Below are 12,208 nucleotides of genomic sequence, written 5' to 3'. Positions count from 1 at the left end.
AAGTGAGACAACCCCTTTAATGGAGTTCCTGAACTCTGAACATCTTTTATCTTTTTAATATAAAACAAGTAAAGGTTAAGTTTTATTTGTAAAACACACAGACCTGACTTTGGTAATGCATTAATGGGGTCGTCTCACTTCAGCAAACTGCATTTATCATGTAGCCAAAGTTAATACAAGGCACTTACTAATGTATTGTGATTGTCCATATTGTCTCCTTTGCTGGCTGGATTCATTTTTCCATCACATTATACACTGCTTGTTTCCATGGGTTATGTCCACCCTGCAATCCAACAGTGGTGGCCGTGCTTACACACTATAGGAAAAAGCACTGACCTCTCTGGTGGCCAGACGGTATTTTGGCTGCAGCAGTGACTGTTATCTCTGGAAGTGAGCAGTGTATATTGCGATAGAAAAATGAATCCAGCCTAATGAAGCAATATGGACAATCACAATACATTGCTAAGTGCCTTGTATTAACTTTATCCACATGACAAATGCCATTTGCTGAAGTGAGACAACCCCTTTAAGTAGAGGTTTGCCTACCAGGAGGCAGCTATCAGACAACCCATGGGTACTTTATGCTTGAAATCAGTGCAATATATTCTTGTAATGTCTGCCTGTCAATCTATCTTGATACAATGTCCCCTCCTTGTTATTAGGAGCCTTCCTCCTACTGTGATAACTGTACACGATACACTGAAAAGGATCTGCAGATGGTTATCAGTAAGTGTGCTCCCACCCACGTCCACAAGCATCAGCAAGCTTGCTTCATTGATGCTGCACGCTTTACTCATCAGGTATATAGAAAGAATACAGCAGTGCTGAGTCCATTCCCCAGTAGCTACGCATGCAGAGTCTGTGGCTCCTCCATCTGCTATGATGCTTTTGTTGGGCTGAAGAAGAGAGATCAACTCTTTTCTGCTCCTGGGATTAAGCACAGTCTTTATATTGTACAGATTTTTCTTTTTTGAATGTGTGAATAAGAACGCTTCATCCTGCAGCTGATGACCAGAGAAGGACCTGCTTCACGACCTGCACATCCAGGCTTCGGGGGCGCACAGACTCCAGTTCTTCAGTCGTTCATGTCCACCTCTTGGGTCCTTGGCAGTTACAGACACTTTCCTCACGGTGCTGTTTGTCAGAGAGATACTTGTTTTCTTAAAGGATATGACACCTTTTATTATCCTTTTTTAAGGAAATGCATGCACTTCTTGATTCTTTGAAAGAACAGAATAGACTTCTTTATATGGTGCATGCAAAGTCAACATTGTCAGTGAACCTGAGACACAGTGACCTATCATTCCACCTGGAGTCTTCATGAGAGTGTCTTCGGCAAGGTCTAATGGCCACTATCTAAACCGATGATCATTGGCTTCCAATACTTGCGGAGATCTGGAGCCCTGTCTGTTTTCCATGGAGTTTGGAGGTTTTCTTAAGTCATTATCAAAACACTGCTGTCATATCTTCATCCGCTGTTCTCCCTTTTTACCCTTCACTGACTTCTTAGAGTTACATTTTTCTCAACACTAAATGGGACAAGGTACCTATCACACAGAGGACACCAAAAAGGTATGTTCTTAATTTGTCTTAATAAGGACTCATTTAAACTACTGTATATCTGTGTTCGTATTCATTTTGATGGGGCTGCAAAAGCTGTACTTCAGTCCCGCGGCCCCGTAAAAAAGATAGAGCATGCCCTATTCTAGTCTGTTTTTGTGGACAAGAATAGGCATTTCAATCATAGGGCTGTCCTTTCCGTTCCGCAAAATACGAAACGCACACGGCCGGTATCCTTGTTTTGCGGATCCGCAATTTTCAGACCGGAAAACGGATAGGTAGTCTGAATGAGCCATTATAGTCTCCATACAGAACTGCTGGATATAGCGGACATAGTTGGTCGTTGTCAGTGAGCTGGTGGGAGTAAAGATTAAAAGAAGCATAAGGTTATGTGGTTGGAAGGCGGAATGATTCACCAGTCACCAAGCAATAAACTTCACAATGATATGGAGATAATTAGTCTTAGGTTCTGGGAATGTACAGAATCAGATCTATTCCATCTGGAGATAACAGAACCCTGACACAGCAGAATACAATGCTGCTATGACTCTGGTTCTGCTCATAGGTCATGATACTTTAATGTTTCTGTATTCTCTGTTGTATTGATTTTGCTTATTTTTCGCCCTTGCTTAGTAACACATTACTGTCGGTTTTATATACTCTTCTCTATTATGTTTTACATTGTATCCAAATAACAAAATAATGTTTCACTCCTTTTTCTAGATTTTGACATTTCTAGTGTATTGTGTCATTTGTCTTTGTTGGATCTAACTGTCCTGACATTCCGTTCCAGGAGAGGAGCAATGATCATGCTGTTACTCTCCAGGAGGATTTGCACACTGAAACCAAGGCTGAAAAGACAAGAAGGGACAAGGAGAAGAAAAAGTTGGTGAGTAATTATATGTGTAAACCAGTAAAAGTAATAGGATGAGGAGGAGCGGTGGTACTAGTTTAACGATGCGTATCTAATGTCTTCTCTCAATATGTTCTCATAATCTCTAATTTTTCTGCTGCGTCTTAAAGTGTACATAAATCCAAAGGTTTCATCCTTGGTACACCACACACAATCCCATATGTACACAAAATTTTCTATCATCGTAGAAAAATGTTTACATTATCTGACATGTTAACCCCTTCCTGACATGGCGATTTTCTGTTTTCGCATTTCCATTTTTTACTCCCTGCCTTTTTCATTTTTCTGCTAACATAACTATATGAGGGCTTTTGCTGGATAAGTTTAATATTGTGATGGCACCATTTAATATTGCATAAGATGTAGTGGAAAGCTGGAAAAAATGCAATTCTGCCACAGTTCCCTTCATTCTCTGGGTCAGTATACTTATGGTGATACTATATTTGTACAGTTTTTCTTGTGTTTTAATACTGAAATTTGTTTTCTTCTCATTGCCATATTCTTACCGCCATACCTTTTTTAAGTTACGTCTACGGAGCTATGTGAGGGCTTATTTTTTGCAGGAGGATCTGTCGTTTTTATTGATACCATTTTGGGGTGTGTATAACTTAAATTTTTTTGTAGGAGGTGTAATGATAAAAAAATTGCACATTGGCCATGTTGATTTTCTTTCCGTTACGTCATTCACCATATGGGATACATTTATTTTGTATTTTAATAGTAGTGGTGTTTTCGAATGCAGTGATGCTTATGATGTGTTTTTTTTATTGTTTATTTAAATTTTGGGAAAGAGGGGGTGATTTGAATGTTTATATAGTTTTTATTTTTATTTTATTTTCCTTTTTTTAGCACTTCGAATGGACCCAACATGCAATTATTATATTGCAGTTTGTATAAAATAATGGAATTTTATTAATTACCATATACAAACATTGGTATTAGGCCCCCTGCACACGAACGTGTGCTTCCCATTGCCACATTGCGGACCGCATTTGCATATACGCAATACACGGGTGCCGTTCCGTAGGCATTCCGCATCACAGATGCAGACCCATTCACTTGAATGGGTCCGCAAATCCAGAGATGCGGAATGGTGAGGAATGGAAGCACGGAATGGAATGCTACAGAAGCACTACTAGTGCTTCCGTGGGGTTTCGTCCCGTACTTACGTTCTGCAAAAAGATAGATCCGCTGCGGCTGCCCCACGGACTGTGTTTATGCATTGCAGCCTGCATTTAGCGGGCCGCAGCATGACCACGGGGTGCACACGTTCGTGTGCAGGGGGCCTTAGGGATGAGGTAATCGACTTTGAATGAAACATCCGAAGTCGATTGGCATAAAACTTTGTTAGAATACTGTACGGAGCGAGCGCTCTGTACAGTATTAGAATATATTGGCTCCTATGAGCCGAAGTTACTTTGCGACGACTTCGGGTAATAACTTCAGAAATTTATTTCTACTGTTAAAAACCTTTTACCGAACTGTGTTTCGGTTCCAAATGGTACCTTGTTTTTGGAAGAAAGCAGCCATTTTTTCTAGTCATGTACAATTCCTTTAAGTGTCATAAAAATGTGTGTTGTTCATCCTAGTCAGAATTACGGATTGATTGGTGACTTCAATAACGCAATCAGACCATCAGAAATTCTGCTGCGGAAAACCTACCCATATGGATATACCCTGCTACCAATTTGCAGTAGATTTCACCTCTGCAGGACAATTTCAGCTGCCGATTTTTATTAAATTAGGCCTGTATTTTTTCGAGAAAACTGAAATTTTTCTTCCGTATATAAGTGTGCAATTAAGTCTACTGCTTCTTCCTATTCTACCTTGTATGTGTATAAACATTTGCAGGCATCTGCCCCTGTTGAGGCAAAATTTTAGCATGCATGTTTAAAACAAGCCACGGTTTCTTTCAATACTACCGTTTGTGTCTATAAACATGGACAGGCATCTGCTCCCCATTAAGGTATAATTTTTGGACTGCTACTTCAGAACAAGCCACTGTTTTTCCCGATACCGCCATGTGTGTTTAAACACTCGCAGGCATCTGCCTCCAACGAGGGACATTTTTTTGAATGTTTATTAGTTTAAAAAAAGCATAAATCCAACAGAACACTGTTTATAAACAAGTTGTTTTTTTAACCCCGTCAGCCATGCGTTCACCCATAGTAGTGTCACTGTCATCATTTACTATTTTACTATTGCTATCTTTGCGCTAAAGAGCTTGAAACTGGGGAAGGGGGGGGATTTGAAAAACTAAAAAAGGAGGCAAGTGAAAAAAATTATCCTATGAGACCTCAGAATATTATATAGTAATTTTAAGGCCAATTAGAGAACTGACTCAACTTTAGAATCGGACTTGAAACGAATTTCAAGAACTTTGTTCATCTCTAATTGACATTACTGCCATTCTTTTCATTCCTTGAGCTTGGTTGTTCTTTTTCAATAATTCCAAATATGAGTCTTTGGGACTGGACGAACAATTTATATATGAAGGGGAGGAGGAAAAAAATCCTCCCTCTGGGCACTGAAAATAAATATAAAAAATATTATGTACCGTAATTGGTTTAAAGCCAGATGGAACCCCAACAAGATTACCTGGCTTCAAAGTAGGTCACAATCCAGAAAGATATATATATATATATTTTTTTCTAAAATGTTTTTGATCGTAGTAATGTGATACAGGAGCAAAATAGAAAAGTAATTATTTCTTCTGATGATAACATAATTAATACTTGTAGCAAATCATCTTAAAATACCCAGTACTATTAAGTGTTAAAGCAGGCACCATGCCATTCAGACGGGTCTGCAAACTCATTGCTCCCCATAAACTGAACAAGTGGGTAATGCATATGGAGCCACCCACATCAATCTGTCTTAGATAATGAGAATGTATCTGCATGCATCCCCTGCCAGGGATTTACTTTTACTAGTCACGCTCTGCCTTGTTGGAGTGGGAGTTGGGAAGACATTATTTCAGATTTTCATTTGTATTTCAGGAACATGTTGATGATGCAGTATAATCCATTTCTGTGCAGAATATATCCTCTATTTATTTACATAATAAGGTCCACATTTAGCATCTTCTCCAGAGGAATGTGTTCATATAGAAATTCTGTACAGCAGGGGTGGCCAACCCGAGGCTCACGAGCCGCATGCAGCTCCTTGCACCTTCATTTGCGGCTCGCAGGGGAGTGGTGCGGCCAGCTCTTACTCTCCTCTCTGCAGCTAGCAAATTAATAATCTGCAGCAGCAGCGCTTCACTTACGTGCTGCTGCAGACAGTAACATCCGGCCTGGGTCCTGCCCCCGTCAGCTCCGTGGTGGAAGGCTGGAACATGGCGGAAGAGTGGAGAGGACTCAGAGTGCAGAGAGCTGGCACGTGACTCAGTCACTCACCCCACGGTCCCATCTGTGAGTGTGTCTGTGTGTGACCTAATGCCCGCCCCCAGTCTTCTCAGTGCCAGCCCAGCAGCCAGATTCATCAGACCGCAGGCTGTGTCTGTGGGGGCGGCAAGAAGTGGCGCAGCAAGCAAGGAGGACCTGCTTCCAGCTCCAGCAGCAGCCAGAGTGAGCAGCAGCCAAAGCTCCATCCATAGTAAATTTAAATGAATGTTAATGATGGGCAGCAGGGCAGGGCAGTGGGCACTCAATCAGAGCAGCAGTGGCAGAGAGACTCACTGAGGCCAGAAGCAGCCATTTTAGTCCGATTACAGCCACTCTGCAGCTTTGGCTCTAATGTGACTGAAATGGCTGCTGCTGGCCTCAGTCTCTCTGCCACTGCTGCTCTGTTTTTTTTTTCACAGGTACCACTGCCCAGCACACCAAGTGTGTTTGAGCATATGGGCGGTCGTCTAAGCATGGGGCGGTCATCTGAGCATGGGGTGTCATCTGAGCATAGGGCGGTCATCTGAGCATGGGCGGTCATCTGAGCATAAGGCGGTCATCTGAGCATGGGGCAATCACCTGAGCATGGGGCGGTCATCTGGGCATGGGGCGGTCATCTGGGCATGGGGCGGTCATCTGAGCATAAGGCGGTCATCTGAGCATAAGGCGGTCATCTGAGCATGGGCTGTCATCTGAGCATGGGCTGTTATCTGAGCATAGGGCGGTCATCTGAGCATGGGCGGTCATCTGAGCATGGGGTGTCATCTGAGCATGGGCAGTCATCTGAGCATGGGGGGGGGTCATCTGAGCATGGGCGGTCATCTGAGCATGGGGTGTCATCTGAGAAATATTAAAACACATTGTGAAAAACAAAGATTGCCAAAAGTCTCACTAAAGCTGTTTACACTACAGGTAGTAGTGGTTTAAATACACTTTTAAATGTTTGAAAACGTAATTGCAATAATACTGTTGTGTGCACACATATTTGTGTAAATGTATAGCTTGTGGCTTCTGGCAGTCATACATTTTTTTTTTCTGGCTCTTTGTGTCTGTAAGGTTGGCCACCCCTGCTGTACAGCATCATAGCTAACCTGCCACAGTTAACCCAACAATAGTTGTCCTCTACTGTTTGCATTTTCCCTGGGGAACCAGTAGTTAAAAATATATTTTCTTTGAATGAGGATCATATTATCATCGAGCCATCTTTTCCCTCCTATGCTGATTATCTGCTGGTATCTGTGGCTTCTGCTCTAGGTGAAATGACTCATACTTTTCATACAGTTCTAGAATCTCTGAACTTGTTTCTAAGTCCAATTTGTGTTCTATTTCTGGCTGGAAGAATATGAACTTACTTCTCTGGCTTGTCAGTCTTCTCTCATAAGATCCAAATCCATTTATCCACAGATCTTTTATCTCAAGTGAAAGATCTCTTATGCCAGGGTATTGGCCTATATTTATACATCTAGACGTCACTGAAGACGTCTGTAGGCATCAAAATCTTGCATGCCGCACATTATGTTGCCTTTGGTCCATACATATGTGTCATATATCTCAAGTGTTCTGTCCATCCATCATGTATATCAGGGGTGGCCAACCTTACAGATACAAAGAGCCAGAAAAAAAAAAAATGTATGACTGCCAGAAGCCACAAGCTATACATTTACACAAATATGTGTGCACACAACAGTATTGTTGCAATTATGTTTTCAAACATTTAAAAGTGTATTTAAACCACTACTACCTGTAGTGTAAACAGCTTTAGTGATACTTTTGGCAATCTTTGTTTTTCACAATGTGTTTTAATATTTCTCAGATGACTGTCCATGCTCAGATGACCCCCCCATGCTCAGGTGATTGCCCCATGCTCAGATGACCGCCTTATGATAAGATGACCGCCCCATGCTCAGATGACCGCCCTATGCTCAGATGACCGCCCTATGCTCAGATAACAGCCCATGCTCAGATGACAGCCCATGCTCAGATGACCGCCCATGCTCAGATGACCGCCCATGCTCAGATGACCGCCCATGCTCAGATGACCGCCCATGCTCAGATGACCGCCCCATGCTCAGGTGACCGCCTTATGCTCAGATGACCGCCTTATGCTCAGATGACCGCCTTATGCTCAGATGACCGCCTATGCTCAGATGACCGCCCTATGCTCAGATGACACCCCATGCTCAGATGACCGCCCATGCTCAGATGTCCGCCCTATGCTCAGATGACACCCCATGCTCAGATGACACCCCATGCTCAGACGACCGCCCCATGCTCAGATGACCGCCCCATGCTCAGATGACCGCCCCATGCTCAGATGACCGCCCCATGCTCAGATGACAGCACTATGCTCAGATGACCGCCCCATGCTCAGGTGATTGCCCCATGCTCAGATGACAGCCCTATGCTCAGATGACAGCACTATGCTCAGATGACCGCCCCATGCTCAGGTGATTGCCCCATGCTCAGATGACAGCCCTATGCTCAGATGACCACCCATATGCTCAGATGACACCCCATGCTCAGATGACCGCCCCATGCTCAGATGACCGCCCATGCTCAGATGACCGCCCATGCTCAGATGACCGCCCAATGCTCAGATGACCGCCCAATGCTCAGATGACCGCCTTATGCTCAGATGACCGCCTTATGCTCAGATGACCGCCTATGCTCAGATGACCGCCCTATGCTCAGATGACACCCCATGCTCAGATGACCGCCCATGCTCAGATGTCCGCCCTATGCTCAGATGTCCGCCCTATGCTCAGATGTCCGCCCCATGCTCAGATGACACCCCATGCTCAGATGACACCCCATGCTCAGATGACACCCCATGCTCAGATGACACCCCATGCTCAGATGACACCCCATGCTCAGATGACACCCCATGCTCAGATGACACCCCATGCTCAGATGACACCCCATGCTCAGATGACACCCCATGCTCAGATGACACCCCATGCTCAGATGACACCCCATGCTCAGATGACACCCCATGCTCAGATGACACCCCATGCTCAGATGACACCCCATGCTCAGATGACCGCCCCATGCTCAGATGACCGCCCCATGCTCAGATGACCGCCCCATGCTCAGGTGATTGCCCCATGCTCAGATGACCGCCCCATGCTCAGGTGATTGCCCCATGCTCAGATGACAGCCCTATGCTCAGATGACCACCCATATGCTCAGATGACACCCCATGCTCAGATGACCGCCCCATGCTCAGATGACCGCCCCATGCTCAGATGACAGCCCTATGCCTAGATGACCGCCCATATGCTCAGATGACCGCCCCATGCTTAGACGACCGCCCATATGCTCAAACACACTTGGTGTGCTGGGCAGTGGTACCTGTGAAAAAAAGGCAGAGCAGCAGTGGCAGAGAGACTGAGGCCAGCAGCAGCCATTTCAGTCAGATTAGAGCCAAGGCTGCTGAGTGGCTGTAATCGGACTAAAATGGCTGCTGCTGGCCTCAGTGAGTCTCTGCCACTGCTGCTCTGATTGAGTGCCCACTGCCCTGCCCTGCTGCCCATCATTAGCATTCATTTAAATTTACTATGGATGGAGCTTTGGCTGCTGCTCACTCTGGCTGCTGCTGGAGCTGGAAGCAGGTCCTCCTTGCTTGCTGCGCCACTTCTTGCCGCCCCCACAGACACAGCCTGCGGTCTGATGAATCTGGCTGCTGGGCTGGCACTGAGAAGACTGGGGGAGGGCATTAGGTCACACACAGACACACTCACAGATGGGGCCGTGGGGCCGTAGGTGGGCACATCAGCGGCTGGTGGCAGGAAAAAGCACTGCAGCTTTGCCTTCTCTGCCGGAGGAGGAGGCGGAGCTGCAGTGAGTGACTGAGTCACGTGCCAGCTCTCTGCGCTCTGAGTCCTCTCCACTCTTCCGCCTTTTTCCAGCCTTCCACCACGGAGCTGACGGGGGCAGGACCCAGGCCGGCTGTTACTGTCTGCAGCAGCACGTAAGTGAAGCGCTGCTGCTGCAGATTATTAATTTGCTAGCTGCAGAGAGAAGAGTAAGAGCTGGCCGCACCACTCCCCTGCGGGCCGCAAATGAAGGTGCAAGGAGCCGCATGCGGCTCGTGAGCCTCGGGTTGGCCACCCCTGATGTATATAATGTTCTACTGTTTCAGAGCCCTAATACTCAAAATGTTAAAGTCCTTGACTGCTCAGTGAAGTTGCTTTGTTGGTATGAGATGAAGGTAGTCACGATTCAAAAAAAGAATGATAGAGCAATAGGTATGACTCCCATTTGTGTAGACATTTTGTCTAAGTCTGGGCTGCCACGCTCAGGTACACACACACACTCATTCTGCAAGGACCGGAAGAGCATGTGTATAGAAGGAGGTGCAGGCATTTTGTCATGGCTTGTTTGAATGATGCCCAAAGTCTGGCCCAGCAGCACCAGGCACCATAGTATTTTATTGTGTTCAAATTGATGTCAAGATAAAACATAAAGGCAAACAACTGTTAATAATATATAATACAAAGTAGAACGCTAATTTTCAGGATAGAACTCTTCATTATATACTAATGGTTAAAAATGTTTCCTTCAAAGACAAGTTACGCCTCTAGACTTCCTCCCCTCTTCAAATCCAGCAGTATTAAAAAAAAAAAAAAGTTACATTATCTCAGCAGCACTCCTCAATTAGAAGCAATCCCATTTACAGAGCGCTTACTGCATTTGGAAAAACATATGTTTGCATATATTCCACATCCTAACATCCACTTTGATTTCATATCCCAGGTTCATTCAAGAATACAACCCCCAATTTACAGTTATATCACTCACTTGCTTTTACTACTGTGTAACTGTCATTCTTTTTTTTTTTGTAATGTATTGGGGCAGTGTTGTTAACCATTTTTGTAATATACTTTAATTACTGAAATCGCACATTTCTGTTAGAAAATAGCTCTAAAATGGCCCATTTTGTGCATATGGTATATGGAAGAGAGGCGGTGAGGACAGCAGCAGTCAGTGTGGAGCGTGTCTCTACAGTTTAAAGGCTATGTACACCATTGGTCGCAATTTTTTTAAAATTTTGCCTTGTACTCATTTTGAGCTAAAAACTATTTTTCCATTGGTCTTTATTAAAAAATATTGATCCGTTTTCCCTGCACAGGTTTGAGTTTATCTAGTAGCTGGTTCTGAATTTGTCAGGCAGGGAGCTGATGGGCTCCTTATCTCTGATCTCTGACAATATTAACACTCATTATAGCTCGGTTCTTATTTTACTGATAAGAATGTGGCTTAAATAAGTGTTTGACCTTTTAATAATTTACAAATAAGGGTTATAAGATGACCTGCACAAAGTGAAAGTACCATTCACACACCTAGAAAAACAGTTAATCCTTTGTGAAAGAACGGCTCAATAGTTGTATTAAAGACCAATTGAAAAAATTATTTTTATCCGAAAATGAGTAAAATAAAAACATTAACAAATTGCCTCCGAAGGTGTATATAGCCTTTCAGGAAACAGAAGACAGTGAGCGTTGCTAATGCACAAAGTGGTTCAAAATGGTCAGTGTCACTGACAGTTACACTTTATATTGAATATTGTATGGCCCTTTTCTTCCTCTTGCCCCATGAAAAATATTCTACATTTTTCAAACCATCATCTGGATCTTAATGCTTTTGTAATTGGATGCAATAAAAATGCTGTTTGTTTTTTATTTTTCTGTCCACCACAGTAACATCACTGAGGTGGTCGCACAGGCTCAGTTCAATGTTTCAAATGCCACCAACTGTATCTACTATTAGAAGCTATGCCACTTACAGCAAAAGAGGTGCAGCAGAAAGGACACACCCCATGAGCTGCCAGTAGTTGGAGCAATGAATGGAGAAATCTCTAAATCTATGTGAGATACAGGGCTCGATGTAACTTTGTTAGAAAGAGATTGTCATGTACTAGACCAGGGATGGGCAAACTGCGGCTCTCCAGCTGTTGTAGAACTACAACTCCCAGTATGCCCGGTCTGCCTACAGCTATCAGCAGGGCATGATGGGATTTGTAGTTTTACAACAGCTGGAGAGCCGCAGTTTGCCCATCACTGTACTAGACTATGTATGATTTTCCTTTTTCCGGTTAATCATGTGTTAGAAGGCCTGCACTGCTGTATCTGGTATAGTATAGATATCTCTTACATTTCGCCAGCTCTGTTAAATATAAAAGATACTGGCCTTGCAAATTCTGCCGTCAGCCCTTCAGAGCATTAGCAGATGTGCTGTGCTTGTGGATTTGTATCCTAATACATTTTCTCGTTCTGCTGCCAGTACAACACTTTTTGGGACACTCCTGTAATAATAGGTGAGTTTCCAGGCGAGGCCTGACCTTTACCCA

At 44.0% G+C, this 12,208-nt stretch overlaps 1 protein-coding gene across 13 annotated transcripts in view; it reads left to right on the top strand.

Moving 5' to 3' along the window:
- The first annotated feature begins 1,454 nt into the window (after positions 1-1,454).
- RIMBP2 (RIMS binding protein 2) overlaps positions 1,455-12,208 on the top strand; it is a 573,825-nt gene continuing 563,071 nt past the window's right edge. For all 13 annotated transcript variants that reach the window (XR_005776163.1, XM_040416249.1, XM_040416247.1 and 10 more), the window contains exons 1-2: positions 1,455-1,572; positions 2,354-2,449. Coding sequence is in view for 12 of the 13 variants with exons in the window: in XM_040416249.1 (XP_040272183.1) it covers positions 1,534-1,572; positions 2,354-2,449 (135 nt within the window). In the remaining variant the exon portion in view is untranslated. The remainder of the gene's footprint in view (positions 1,573-2,353; positions 2,450-12,208) is intronic.

Source organism: Bufo bufo, chromosome 2, assembly GCF_905171765.1.
Source record: "Bufo bufo chromosome 2, aBufBuf1.1, whole genome shotgun sequence".
Taxonomy (NCBI): domain Eukaryota; kingdom Metazoa; phylum Chordata; class Amphibia; order Anura; family Bufonidae; genus Bufo; species Bufo bufo.
The sequence above is the reverse complement of the archived record's forward strand: the minus strand, read 5'-3'. Positions and strand labels throughout refer to the sequence as shown.